Here is a 15,000-nt window from a genome sequence, read left to right on the forward strand (position 1 = left end):
AAAGGTCAGAGAGAAAAGTAAAGCACCATGGTACAACAATACTACGCGTGTTCTAAAGAGAGAAACCCGTAATTTAGAGCGTAAATGGAAACAAACGAACTTAGAGGTCTTTAGAATCGCATGGAAAGACAGTATGTCACGTTATAAAAAGGCCCTAAAAGCGGCCAGGGCTGAGCACCTCCGCAAACTAATAGAAAATAACCAAAACAATCCTTGGTTTTTATTTAACACCGTGACTAGACTAACAAATAAACAGATGTCACCTGAACAAAATATTCCGTTACAGTTTAGTAGTAATGATTTCATGAACTTCTTCACTGAGAAAATAGAAAACATCAGAACCACAATTGTAAATGTTCAATCCTCAATCGCGCCTTATTATTCAGCCTCAATTATCACCCCGCAAGAACAATTACAATGCTTTACAACTATAGAACAAATAGAGTTAAATAAACTTATCACTTCCTCTAAAACAACAACATGTTTATTAGATCCTATACCCACTAAACTACTGAAAGTAGTGTTACCTGTAGTGGAAGAGCCTCTCCTCAATATTATTAACTCATCTTTATCTTTAGGTCATGTTCCAAGAACATTTAAATTGGCAGTTATAAAACCTCTCATTAAGAAACCACAATTAGATCCACATAATCTAGCAAATTATAGACCCATTTCAAATCTACCTTTTATGTCTAAAATACTAGAAAAAGTTGTGTCCGCTCAACTGGGCTCTTTCTTGCAAGAAAATGACACCTATGAAAAGTTTCAGTCTGGGTTCAGGCCGCATCATAGCACTGAAACTGCGCTCGTTAAAATCACAAATGACTTACTCTTAGCTTCTGACCAAGGCTGTATCTCAATACTAGTTTTACTTGATCTTAGTGCTGCGTTCGATACTATAGATCATACAATACTCTTAGATCGACTACAAAATTATACTGGTGTTCAAGGACAAGTATTAAGCTGGTTTAGATCGTATTTATCTGACCGATACCATTTTGTCTATTTAAATGGAGAAAAATCGATCATAACTCCAGTAAACTATGGAGTGCTGTAGGGATCTGTGTTAGACCCTCTATTATTCTCAATATATATGATGCCACTTGGAAATATTATAAGGAAACATGGAATTAGTTTCCATTGTTATGCTGATGACACTCAAATATATATTTCATCACGGCCGGATGAAAACGCTAAATTATCCAAATTGACAGAGTGTGTTAAAGATATAAAAGATTGGATGACGTGCAATTTTCTTTTATTAAATCCAGACAAGACAGAGGTACTAATCATCGGTTCAAAAAACCGCCCACAAAACCTCTCACAATACAACTTTAACATAGTAGGATGTCCTGTTACTTTATCCTCTACAGTAAAAGACCTGGGTGTTATACTAGACTGCAACCTGTCTTTTGAAAATCATATTTCATATGTTACAAGAACAGCCTTTTCCACCTTAGAAACATTGCTAAGCTACGTAACATGCTATCAGTTTCTGATGCAGAAAAGTTAGTTCATGCATTCATGACCTCGAGACTAGATTACTGTAATGCTTTATTAGCTGGTTGTCCTGCATCCTCAATAAACAAGCTACAGTTAGTCCAAAATGCTGCCGCTAGAGTTCTTACTAGATCAAGAAAATATGATCATATAACACCGATTTTATCATCACTACATTGGTTACCTATAAAGTTCCGTATTAATTACAAGGTATTGCTACTGACTTATAAAGCCCTAAACGGCTTAGCTCCAGTCTATTTAACCGATCTTCTATCGCCCTATAATCCATCGCGCTCTTTAAGGTCACTAAATTCGAGGCTTTTGGTCATACCTAGGATATCCAGATCCACCAAAGGAGGGAGAGCATTTTCACATTTAGCTCCAAAACTCTGGAATAGTCTTCCTGATACTGTTCGTTGCTCAGACTCGCTCTCCCAGTTTAAAACTAGATTAAAGACGCATCTCTTCAGCCAGGCATTCATATAATACTTTTAATCTTACAGTTAAATCCGGCCTCTAGTTCATAAACGCCAGAGGAGAACTGGCCCCCGACTGAGCCCGGGTTCTCCCAAGGTTTTTTTTTCTCCATTAGGTCCTGATGGAGTTTTTCGGTTCCTTGCCACTGTTGCCTTTGGCTTGCTCAGTTGGGGATATTTGGGGATATTAATTTATTTTTATCAATCAATAAATTCCACTAGAAACAAACCTTGTTGTATTATTTTAATTTAATACTGTGAAGCTGCTTTGATACAATCTGTATTGTGAAAAGCGCTATACAAATATACTTGACTTGACTTGACTCACACGCACACACACACACTCTCACTCACTCATACACACACACTCATTCACACGTGCACACACACACACACACACACACACACACACACACACACACACACACACACACACATACACACATAAACACACACACACACACACACACACACACACACACACACACACACACACACACACACTCTCTCTCTCTCTGTGTGTGTGCAGAGGAAGGATTTCCCCAGCAACAGCTTCTATGTGGTGGTGGTGGTGAAGACTGAGGACGAGGCGTGTGGGGGACCGCTGCGGTTCTACCCGCTCTTACCCGGTCAGTGCTGTTACCCGTTACACTGCAGCGGCCAATCAGAGCCCTCGCTTTACTGACGGTGTGTGTGTGTGTGTCTGTCCTCAGACGAGCTGCTGGACCCCGGGAACCGCAGTAAGACTCTGGACGTGATTGTTTCTCCTGCCATTAACTGTGAGCTGCACACTACACGTTCGTTCAGTCATTCATTCGTTTGTTCGTTCGTTCATTGATTGGCTCTGTGTTCTCCAGCCGAGGTGTATGTGATGGGGATGCTCTTCTGTCTGGGGATCTTCTTGTCCTTCTACCTGCTCACGTTCCTGGTGGCCTGTGTGGAGAACAAGAGGTACGAGAGTCTGTGGTCAAGCAGAACACAACAGTGTTGATTCAGTTCAGTTCAAGACAACAGGGTTGATTCAGTTCGGTTCAAGACAACAGGGTTGATTCAGTTCAGTTCAAGACAACAGGGTTGATTCAGTTCAGTTCAAGACAACAGTGTTGATTCAGTTCGGTTCAAGACAACAGTGTTGATTCAGTTCAGTTCAAGACAACAGTGTTGATTCAGTTCAGTTCAAGACAACAGGGTTGATTCAGTTCGGTTCAAGACAACAGGGTTGATTCAGTTCAGTTCAAGACAACAGGGTTGATTCAGTTCAGTTCAAGACAACAGTGTTGATTCAGTTCGGTTCAAGACAACAGTGTTGATTCAGTTCGGTTCAAGACAACAGTGTTGATTCAGTTCGGTTCAAGACAACAGTGTTGATTCAGTTCAGTTCAAGACAACAGGGTTGATTCAGTTCAGTTCAAGACAACAGTGTTGATTCAGTTCAGTTCAAGACAACAGTGTTGATTCAGTTCGGTTCAAGACAACAGTGTTGATTCAGTTCAGTTCAAGACAACAGTGTTGATTCAGTTCAGTTCAAGACAACAGTGTTGATTCAGTTCAGTTCAGTTCAAGACACCAGTGTTGATTCAGTTCAGTTCAAGACACCAGGGTTGATTCAGTTCAGTTCAAGACAACAGTGTTGATTCAGTTCAGTTCAAGTCAACAGTGATGATTCAGTTCAGTTCAAGACAACAGTGTTGATTCAGTTCAGTTCAAGACAACAGTGTTGATTCAGTTCAGTTCAAGTCAACAGTGATGATTCAGTTCAGTTCAAGTCAACAGTGTTGATTCAGTTCAGTTCAAGACAACAGTGATGATTCAGTTCAGTTCAAGACACCAGGGTTGATTCAGTTCAGTTCAAGACACCAGTGTTGATTCAGTTCAGTTCAAGACAACAGTGTTGATTCAGTTCAGTTCAAGACAACAGTGTTGATTCAGTTCAGTTCAAGTCAACAGTGATGATTCAGTTCAGTTCAAGTCAACAGTGATGATTCAGTTCAGTTCAAGACAACAGTGTTGATTCAGTTCAGTTCAAGACAACAGTGATGATTCAGTTCAGTTCAAGACACCAGGGTTGATTCAGTTCAGTTCAAGACACCAGTGTTGATTCAGTTCAGTTCAAGACAACAGTGTTGATTCAGTTCAGTTCAAGACAACAGTGTTGATTCAGTTCAGTTCAAGTCAACAGTGATGATTCAGTTCAGTTCAAGTCAACAGTGATGATTCAGTTCAGTTCAAGACACCAGGGTTGATTCAGTTCAGTTCAAGACAACAGTGTTGATTCAGTTCAGTTCAAGACACCAGGGTTGATTCAGTTCAGTTCAAGACACCAGGGTTGATTCAGTTCAGTTCAAGACAACAGTGTTGATTCAGTTCAGTTCAAGACAACAGTGTTGATTCAGTTCAGTTCAAGTCAACAGTGATGATTCAGTTCAGTTCAAGACAACAGTGTTGATTCAGTTCAGTTCAAGTCAACAGTGATGATTCAGTTCAGTTCAAGACACCAGGGTTGATTCAGTTCAGTTCAAGACAACAGTGTTGATTCAGTTCAGTTCAAGTCAACAGTGTTGATTCGGTTCAGTTCAAGACACCAGTGATGATTCAGTTCAGTTCAAGTCAACAGTGATGATTCAGTTCAGTTCAAGACACCAGGGTTGATTCAGTTCAGTTCAAGACAACAGTGTTGATTCAGTTCAGTTCAAGACAACAGTGTTGATTCAGTTCAGTTCAAGTCAACAGTGATGATTCAGTTCAGTTCAAGTCAACAGTGATGATTCAGTTCAGTTCAAGACACCAGGGTTGATTCAGTTCAGTTCAAGACAACAGGGTTGATTCAGTTCAGTTCAAGACAACAGTGTTGATTCAGTTCAGTTCAAGACAACAGGGTTGATTCAGTTCGGTTCAAGACAACAGGGTTGATTCAGTTCAGTTCAAGACAACAGGGTTGATTCAGTTCAGTTCAAGACAACAGTGTTGATTCAGTTCGGTTCAAGACAACAGTGTTGATTCAGTTCGGTTCAAGACAACAGTGTTGATTCAGTTCAGTTCAAGACAACAGGGTTGATTCAGTTCGGTTCAAGACAACAGGGTTGATTCAGTTCAGTTCAAGACAACAGGGTTGATTCAGTTCAGTTCAAGACAACAGTGTTGATTCAGTTCGGTTCAAGACAACAGTGTTGATTCAGTTCGGTTCAAGACAACAGTGTTGATTCAGTTCAGTTCAAGACAACAGGGTTGATTCAGTTCAGTTCAAGACAACAGTGTTGATTCAGTTCAGTTCAAGACAACAGTGTTGATTCAGTTCGGTTCAAGACAACAGTGTTGATTCAGTTCAGTTCAAGACAACAGTGTTGATTCAGTTCAGTTCAAGACAACAGTGTTGATTCAGTTCAGTTCAGTTCAAGACACCAGTGTTGATTCAGTTCAGTTCAAGACACCAGGGTTGATTCAGTTCAGTTCAAGTCAACAGTGATGATTCAGTTCAGTTCAAGACAACAGTGTTGATTCAGTTCAGTTCAAGACAACAGTGTTGATTCAGTTCAGTTCAAGACAACAGTGTTGATTCAGTTCAGTTCAAGACACCAGTGTTGATTCAGTTCAGTTCAAGACACCAGGGTTGATTCAGTTCAGTTCAAGACAACAGTGTTGATTCAGTTCAGTTCAAGTCAACAGTGATGATTCAGTTCAGTTCAAGACAACAGTGTTGATTCAGTTCAGTTCAAGACAACAGTGTTGATTCAGTTCAGTTCAAGTCAACAGTGATGATTCAGTTCAGTTCAAGTCAACAGTGTTGATTCAGTTCAGTTCAAGACAACAGTGATGATTCAGTTCAGTTCAAGACACCAGGGTTGATTCAGTTCAGTTCAAGACACCAGTGTTGATTCAGTTCAGTTCAAGACAACAGTGTTGATTCAGTTCAGTTCAAGACAACAGTGTTGATTCAGTTCAGTTCAAGTCAACAGTGATGATTCAGTTCAGTTCAAGTCAACAGTGATGATTCAGTTCAGTTCAAGACAACAGTGTTGATTCAGTTCAGTTCAAGACAACAGTGATGATTCAGTTCAGTTCAAGACACCAGGGTTGATTCAGTTCAGTTCAAGACACCAGTGTTGATTCAGTTCAGTTCAAGACAACAGTGTTGATTCAGTTCAGTTCAAGACAACAGTGTTGATTCAGTTCAGTTCAAGTCAACAGTGATGATTCAGTTCAGTTCAAGTCAACAGTGATGATTCAGTTCAGTTCAAGACACCAGGGTTGATTCAGTTCAGTTCAAGACAACAGTGTTGATTCAGTTCAGTTCAAGACACCAGGGTTGATTCAGTTCAGTTCAAGACACCAGGGTTGATTCAGTTCAGTTCAAGACAACAGTGTTGATTCAGTTCAGTTCAAGACAACAGTGTTGATTCAGTTCAGTTCAAGTCAACAGTGATGATTCAGTTCAGTTCAAGACAACAGTGTTGATTCAGTTCAGTTCAAGTCAACAGTGATGATTCAGTTCAGTTCAAGACACCAGGGTTGATTCAGTTCAGTTCAAGACAACAGTGTTGATTCAGTTCAGTTCAAGTCAACAGTGTTGATTCGGTTCAGTTCAAGACACCAGTGATGATTCAGTTCAGTTCAAGTCAACAGTGATGATTCAGTTCAGTTCAAGACACCAGGGTTGATTCAGTTCAGTTCAAGACAACAGTGTTGATTCAGTTCAGTTCAAGACAACAGTGTTGATTCAGTTCAGTTCAAGTCAACAGTGATGATTCAGTTCAGTTCAAGTCAACAGTGATGATTCAGTTCAGTTCAAGACACCAGGGTTGATTCAGTTCAGTTCAAGACAACAGTGTTGATTCAGTTCAGTTCAAGACAACAGGGTTGATTCAGTTCAGTTCAAGACAACAGGGTTGATTCAGTTCAGTTCAAGACAACAGTGTTGATTCAGTTCAGTTCAAGACAACAGTGTTGATTCAGTTCAGTTCAAGACAACAGTGTTGATTCAGTTCAGTTCAAGTCAACAGTGATGATTCAGTTCAGTTCAAGTCAACAGTGATGATTCAGTTCAGTTCAAGACACCAGGGTTGATTCAGTTCAGTTCAAGACAACAGTGTTGATTCAGTTCAGTTCAAGACACCAGGGTTGATTCAGTTCAGTTCAAGTCAACAGTGATGATTCAGTTCAGTTCAAGACAACAGTGTTGATTCAGTTCAGTTCAGTTCAAGACACCAGTGTTGATTCAGTTCAGTTCAAGACAACAGTGTTGATTCAGTTCAGTTCAAGACACCAGGGTTGATTCAGTTCAGTTCAAGTCAACAGTGATGATTCAGTTCAGTTCAAGACAACAGTGTTGATTCAGTTCAGTTCAGTTCAAGACAACAGTGTTGATTCAGTTCAGTTCAAGACAACAGTGTTGATTCAGTTCAGTTCAAGACAACAGTGTTGATTCAGTTCAGTTCAAGACACCAGGGTTGATTCAGTTCAGTTCAAGACAACAGTGTTGATTCAGTTCAGTTCAAGACAACAGTGTTGATTCAGTTCAGTTCAAGTCAACAGTGATGATTCAGTTCAGTTCAAGACAACAGTGTTGATTCAGTTCAGTTCAAGTCAACAGTGATGATTCAGTTCAGTTCAAGACAACAGTGTTGATTCAGTTCAGTTCAAGACAACAGTGTTGATTCAGTTCAGTTCAAGTCAACAGTGATGATTCAGTTCAGTTCAAGTCAACAGTGTTGATTCAGTTCAGTTCAAGACAACAGTGATGATTCAGTTCAGTTCAAGACACCAGGGTTGATTCAGTTCAGTTCAAGACACCAGTGTTGATTCAGTTCAGTTCAAGACAACAGTGTTGATTCAGTTCAGTTCAAGACAACAGTGTTGATTCAGTTCAGTTCAAGTCAACAGTGATGATTCAGTTCAGTTCAAGTCAACAGTGATGATTCAGTTCAGTTCAAGACAACAGTGTTGATTCAGTTCAGTTCAAGACAACAGTGATGATTCAGTTCAGTTCAAGACACCAGGGTTGATTCAGTTCAGTTCAAGACACCAGTGTTGATTCAGTTCAGTTCAAGACAACAGTGTTGATTCAGTTCAGTTCAAGACAACAGTGTTGATTCAGTTCAGTTCAAGTCAACAGTGATGATTCAGTTCAGTTCAAGTCAACAGTGATGATTCAGTTCAGTTCAAGACACCAGGGTTGATTCAGTTCAGTTCAAGACAACAGTGTTGATTCAGTTCAGTTCAAGACACCAGGGTTGATTCAGTTCAGTTCAAGACAACAGTGTTGATTCAGTTCAGTTCAAGACAACAGTGTTGATTCAGTTCAGTTCAAGACAACAGTGTTGATTCAGTTCAGTTCAAGACACCAGGGTTGATTCAGTTCAGTTCAAGACAACAGGGTTGATTCAGTTCAGTTCAAGACAACAGTGTTGATTCAGTTCAGTTCAAGTCAACAGTGATGATTCAGTTCAGTTCAAGACAACAGTGTTGATTCAGTTCAGTTCAAGACACCAGGGTTGATTCAGTTCAGTTCAAGACAACAGTGTTGATTCAGTTCAGTTCAAGACAACAGTGTTGATTCAGTTCAGTTCAAGTCAACAGTGATGATTCAGTTCAGTTCAAGTCAACAGTGATGATTCAGTTCAGTTCAAGACACCAGGGTTGATTCAGTTCAGTTCAAGACAACAGTGTTGATTCAGTTCAGTTCAAGACACCAGGGTTGATTCAGTTCAGTTCAAGACAACAGGGTTGATTCAGTTCAGTTCAAGACAACAGTGTTGATTCAGTTCAGTTCAAGTCAACAGTGATGATTCAGTTCAGTTCAAGACAACAGTGTTGATTCAGTTCAGTTCAAGACACCAGGGTTGATTCAGTTCAGTTCAAGACAACAGTGTTGATTCAGTTCAGTTCAAGACAACAGTGTTGATTCAGTTCAGTTCAAGTCAACAGTGATGATTCAGTTCAGTTCAAGACAACAGTGTTGATTCAGTTCAGTTCAAGTCAACAGTGATGATTCAGTTCAGTTCAAGACACCAGGGTTGATTCAGTTCAGTTCAAGACAACAGTGTTGATTCAGTTCAGTTCAAGTCAACAGTGTTGATTCGGTTCAGTTCAAGACACCAGTGATGATTCAGTTCAGTTCAAGTCAACAGTGATGATTCAGTTCAGTTCAAGACACCAGGGTTGATTCAGTTCAGTTCAAGACAACAGTGTTGATTCAGTTCAGTTCAAGACAACAGTGTTGATTCAGTTCAGTTCAAGTCAACAGTGATGATTCAGTTCAGTTCAAGTCAACAGTGATGATTCAGTTCAGTTCAAGACACCAGGGTTGATTCAGTTCAGTTCAAGACAACAGTGTTGATTCAGTTCAGTTCAAGACAACAGGGTTGATTCAGTTCAGTTCAAGACAACAGGGTTGATTCAGTTCAGTTCAAGACAACAGTGTTGATTCAGTTCAGTTCAAGACAACAGTGTTGATTCAGTTCAGTTCAAGACAACAGTGTTGATTCAGTTCAGTTCAAGTCAACAGTGATGATTCAGTTCAGTTCAAGTCAACAGTGATGATTCAGTTCAGTTCAAGACACCAGGGTTGATTCAGTTCAGTTCAAGACAACAGTGTTGATTCAGTTCAGTTCAAGACACCAGGGTTGATTCAGTTCAGTTCAAGTCAACAGTGATGATTCAGTTCAGTTCAAGACAACAGTGTTGATTCAGTTCAGTTCAAGACACCAGTGTTGATTCAGTTCAGTTCAAGACAACAGTGTTGATTCAGTTCAGTTCAAGACACCAGGGTTGATTCAGTTCAGTTCAAGTCAACAGTGATGATTCAGTTCAGTTCAAGACAACAGTGTTGATTCAGTTCAGTTCAGTTCAAGACAACAGTGTTGATTCAGTTCAGTTCAAGACAACAGTGTTGATTCAGTTCAGTTCAAGACAACAGTGTTGATTCAGTTCAGTTCAAGACACCAGGGTTGATTCAGTTCAGTTCAAGACAACAGTGTTGATTCAGTTCAGTTCAAGACAACAGTGTTGATTCAGTTCAGTTCAAGTCAACAGTGATGATTCAGTTCAGTTCAAGACAACAGTGTTGATTCAGTTCAGTTCAAGTCAACAGTGATGATTCAGTTCAGTTCAAGACAACAGTGTTGATTCAGTTCAGTTCAAGACAACAGTGTTGATTCAGTTCAGTTCAAGTCAACAGTGTTGATTCGGTTCAGTTCAAGACACCAGTGATGATTCAGTTCAGTTCAAGTCAACAGTGATGATTCAGTTCAGTTCAAGACACCAGGGTTGATTCAGTTCAGTTCAAGACAACAGTGTTGATTCAGTTCAGTTCAAGACAACAGTGTTGATTCAGTTCAGTTCAAGTCAACAGTGATGATTCAGTTCAGTTCAAGTCAACAGTGATGATTCAGTTCAGTTCAAGACACCAGGGTTGATTCAGTTCAGTTCAAGACAACAGTGTTGATTCAGTTCAGTTCAAGACAACAGGGTTGATTCAGTTCAGTTCAAGACAACAGGGTTGATTCAGTTCAGTTCAAGACAACAGTGTTGATTCAGTTCAGTTCAAGACAACAGTGTTGATTCAGTTCGGTTCAAGACAACAGTGTTGATTCAGTTCGGTTCAAGACAACAGTGTTGATTCAGTTCAGTTCAAGACAACAGTGTTGATTCAGTTCAGTTCAGTTCAAGACACCAGTGTTGATTCAGTTCAGTTCAAGACACCAGGGTTGATTCAGTTCAGTTCAAGACAACAGTGTTGATTCAGTTCAGTTCAAGTCAACAGTGATGATTCAGTTCAGTTCAAGACAACAGTGTTGATTCAGTTCAGTTCAAGACAACAGTGTTGATTCAGTTCAGTTCAAGTCAACAGTGATGATTCAGTTCAGTTCAAGTCAACAGTGTTGATTCAGTTCAGTTCAAGACAACAGTGATGATTCAGTTCAGTTCAAGACACCAGGGTTGATTCAGTTCAGTTCAAGACACCAGTGTTGATTCAGTTCAGTTCAAGACAACAGTGTTGATTCAGTTCAGTTCAAGACAACAGTGTTGATTCAGTTCAGTTCAAGTCAACAGTGATGATTCAGTTCAGTTCAAGTCAACAGTGATGATTCAGTTCAGTTCAAGACAACAGTGTTGATTCAGTTCAGTTCAAGACAACAGTGATGATTCAGTTCAGTTCAAGACACCAGGGTTGATTCAGTTCAGTTCAAGACACCAGTGTTGATTCAGTTCAGTTCAAGACAACAGTGTTGATTCAGTTCAGTTCAAGACAACAGTGTTGATTCAGTTCAGTTCAAGTCAACAGTGATGATTCAGTTCAGTTCAAGTCAACAGTGATGATTCAGTTCAGTTCAAGACACCAGGGTTGATTCAGTTCAGTTCAAGACAACAGTGTTGATTCAGTTCAGTTCAAGACACCAGGGTTGATTCAGTTCAGTTCAAGACACCAGGGTTGATTCAGTTCAGTTCAAGACAACAGTGTTGATTCAGTTCAGTTCAAGACAACAGTGTTGATTCAGTTCAGTTCAAGTCAACAGTGATGATTCAGTTCAGTTCAAGACAACAGTGTTGATTCAGTTCAGTTCAAGTCAACAGTGATGATTCAGTTCAGTTCAAGACACCAGTGTTGATTCGGTTCAGTTCAAGACACCAGTGATGATTCAGTTCAGTTCAAGTCAACAGTGATGATTCAGTTCAGTTCAAGACACCAGGGTTGATTCAGTTCAGTTCAAGACAACAGTGTTGATTCAGTTCAGTTCAAGACAACAGTGTTGATTCAGTTCAGTTCAAGTCAACAGTGATGATTCAGTTCAGTTCAAGTCAACAGTGATGATTCAGTTCAGTTCAAGACACCAGGGTTGATTCAGTTCAGTTCAAGACAACAGTGTTGATTCAGTTCAGTTCAAGACAACAGTGTTGATTCAGTTCAGTTCAAGTCAACAGTGATGATTCAGTTCAGTTCAAGACAACAGTGTTGATTCAGTTCAGTTCAAGTCAACAGTGATGATTCAGTTCAGTTCAAGACACCAGTGTTGATTCGGTTCAGTTCAAGACACCAGTGCTGATTCAGTTCAGTTCAAGACAACAGTGTTGATTCAGTTCAGTTCAAGACAACAGTGTTGATTCAGTTCAGTTCAAGACACCAGTGTTGATTCAGTTCAGTTCAAGACAACAGTGTTGATTCGGTTCAGTTCAAGACACCAGTGTTGATTCAGTTCAGTTCAAGACAACAGTGTTGATTCGGTTCAGTTCAAGACAACAGTGTTGATTCGGTTCAGTTCAAGACACCAGTGTTGATTCAGTTCAGTTCAAGACAACAGTGTTGATTCGGTTCAGTTCAAGACAACAGTGCTGATTCAGTTCAGTTCAAGACACCAGGGTTGATTCAGTTCAGTTCAAGACAACAGTGTTGATTCAGTTCAGTTCAAGACACCAGGGTTGATTCAGTTCAGTTCAAGACAACAGTGTTGATTCGGTTCAGTTCAAGACAACAGGGTTGATTCAGTTCAGTTCAAGACACCAGTGCTGATTCAGTTCAGTTCAAGACAACAGCGTTGATTCAGTTCAGTTCAAGACAACAGTGTTGATTCAGTTCAGTTCAAGACAACAGTGTTGATTCAGTTCAGTTCAAGACACCAGTGTTGATTCAGTTCAGTTCAAGACACCAGTGTTGATTCGGTTCAGTTCAAGACAACAGTGTTGATTCGGTTCAGTTCAAGACAACAGTGTTGATTCAGTTCAGTTCAAGACAACAGCGTTGATTCAGTTCAGTTCAAGACAACAGCGTTGATTCAGTTCAGTTCAAGACACCAGGGTTGATTCAGTTCAGTTCAAGACAACAGTGTTGATTCAGTTCAGTTCAAGACAACAGTGTTGATTCGGTTCAGTTCAAGACAACAGTGTTGATTCAGTTCAGTTCAAGACAACAGTGTTGATTCAGTTCAGTTCAAGACAACAGTGTTGATTCAGTTCAGTTCAAGACAACAGTGTTGATTCAGTTCAGTTCAAGACAACAGTGTTGATTCAGTTCAGTTCAAGACAACAGTGTTGATTCAGTTCAGTTCAAGTCAACAGTGTTGATTCAGTTCAGTTCAAGTCAACAGTGATGATTCAGTTCAGTTCAAGACACCAGGGTTGATTCAGTTCAGTTCAAGACAACAGTGTTGATTCAGTTCAGTTCAAGTCAACAGTGATGATTCAGTTCAGTTCAAGACACCAGTGTTGATTCGGTTCAGTTCAAGTCAACAGTGATGATTCAGTTCAGTTCAAGACAACAGTGTTGATTCGGTTCAGTTCAAGACAACAGTGCTGATTCAGTTCAGTTCAAGACACCAGGGTTGATTCAGTTCAGTTCAAGACAACAGTGTTGATTCAGTTCAGTTCAAGACACCAGGGTTGATTCAGTTCAGTTCAAGACAACAGTGTTGATTCAGTTCAGTTCAAGACAACAGTGTTGATTCGGTTCAGTTCAAGACAACAGTGTTGATTCAGTTCAGTTCAAGACAACAGTGTTGATTCAGTTCAGTTCAAGACAACAGTGTTGATTCAGTTCAGTTCAAGTCAACAGTGATGATTCAGTTCAGTTCAAGACAACAGTGTTGATTCAGTTCAGTTCAAGTCAACAGTGATGATTCAGTTCAGTTCAAGACACCAGTGTTGATTCGGTTCAGTTCAAGACAACAGTGTTGATTCAGTTCAGTTCAAGACAACAGTGATGATTCAGTTCAGTTCAAGTCAACAGTGATGATTCAGTTCAGTTCAAGACACCAGGGTTGATTCAGTTCAGTTCAAGACAACAGTGTTGATTCAGTTCAGTTCAAGACACCAGTGTTGATTCAGTTCAGTTCAAGTCAACAGTGATGATTCAGTTCAGTTCAAGTCAACAGTGATGATTCAGTTCAGTTCAAGACACCAGGGTTGATTCAGTTCAGTTCAAGACAACAGTGTTGATTCAGTTCAGTTCAAGACAACAGTGTTGATTCAGTTCAGTTCAAGTCAACAGTGATGATTCAGTTCAGTTCAAGACAACAGTGTTGATTCAGTTCAGTTCAAGTCAACAGTGATGATTCAGTTCAGTTCAAGACACCAGTGTTGATTCGGTTCAGTTCAAGACACCAGTGCTGATTCAGTTCAGTTCAAGACAACAGTGTTGATTCAGTTCAGTTCAAGACAACAGTGTTGATTCAGTTCAGTTCAAGACACCAGTGTTGATTCAGTTCAGTTCAAGACAACAGTGTTGATTCGGTTCAGTTCAAGACACCAGTGTTGATTCAGTTCAGTTCAAGACAACAGTGTTGATTCGGTTCAGTTCAAGACAACAGTGTTGATTCGGTTCAGTTCAAGACACCAGTGTTGATTCAGTTCAGTTCAAGACAACAGTGTTGATTCGGTTCAGTTCAAGACAACAGTGCTGATTCAGTTCAGTTCAAGACACCAGGGTTGATTCAGTTCAGTTCAAGACAACAGTGTTGATTCAGTTCAGTTCAAGACACCAGGGTTGATTCAGTTCAGTTCAAGACAACAGTGTTGATTCAGTTCAGTTCAAGACAACAGTGTTGATTCGGTTCAGTTCAAGACAACAGGGTTGATTCAGTTCAGTTCAAGACACCAGCGCTGATTCAGTTCAGTTCAAGACAACAGTGTTGATTCAGTTCAGTTCAAGTCAACAGTGTTGATTCAGTTCAGTTCAAGACAACAGGGTTGATTCAGTTCAGTTCAAGACAACAGTGTTGATTCAGTTCAGTTCAAGACAACAGCGTTGATTCAGTTCAGTTCAAGACAACAGTGTTGATTCAGTTCAGTTCAAGACAACAGTGTTGATTCAGTTCAGTTCAAGACACCAGTGTTGATTCAGTTCAGTTCAAGACACCAGTGTTGATTCAGTTCAGTTCAAGACAACAGTGTTGATTCGGTTCAGTTCAAGACAACAGTGTTGATTCGGTTCAGTTCAAGACAACAGTGTTGATTCAGTTCAGTTCAAGACAACAGCGTTGATTCAGTTCAGTTCAAGACAACAGCGTTGATTCAGTTCAGTTCAAGACAACAGTGT

The 15,000-nt window shown here is 40.0% G+C and overlaps 1 protein-coding gene across 2 annotated transcripts in view; it reads left to right on the forward strand.

The window, feature by feature from the left end:
• Nucleotides 1–15,000, forward strand: part of sidt2 (SID1 transmembrane family, member 2) — a 49,768-nt gene that overhangs the window by 7,260 nt on the left and 27,508 nt on the right. For both annotated transcript variants that reach the window (XM_079886529.1, XM_079886530.1), the window contains exons 8-10: nucleotides 2,506–2,605; nucleotides 2,690–2,755; nucleotides 2,834–2,927. In XM_079886529.1, the coding sequence (XP_079742655.1) occupies nucleotides 2,506–2,605; nucleotides 2,690–2,755; nucleotides 2,834–2,927 (260 nt within the window). The remainder of the gene's footprint in view (nucleotides 1–2,505; nucleotides 2,606–2,689; nucleotides 2,756–2,833; nucleotides 2,928–15,000) is intronic.

The sequence above is a fragment of the Squalius cephalus genome (genome assembly GCF_949319135.1).
Source record: "Squalius cephalus genome assembly, chromosome: 11".
NCBI lineage: Eukaryota > Metazoa > Chordata > Actinopteri > Cypriniformes > Leuciscidae > Squalius > Squalius cephalus.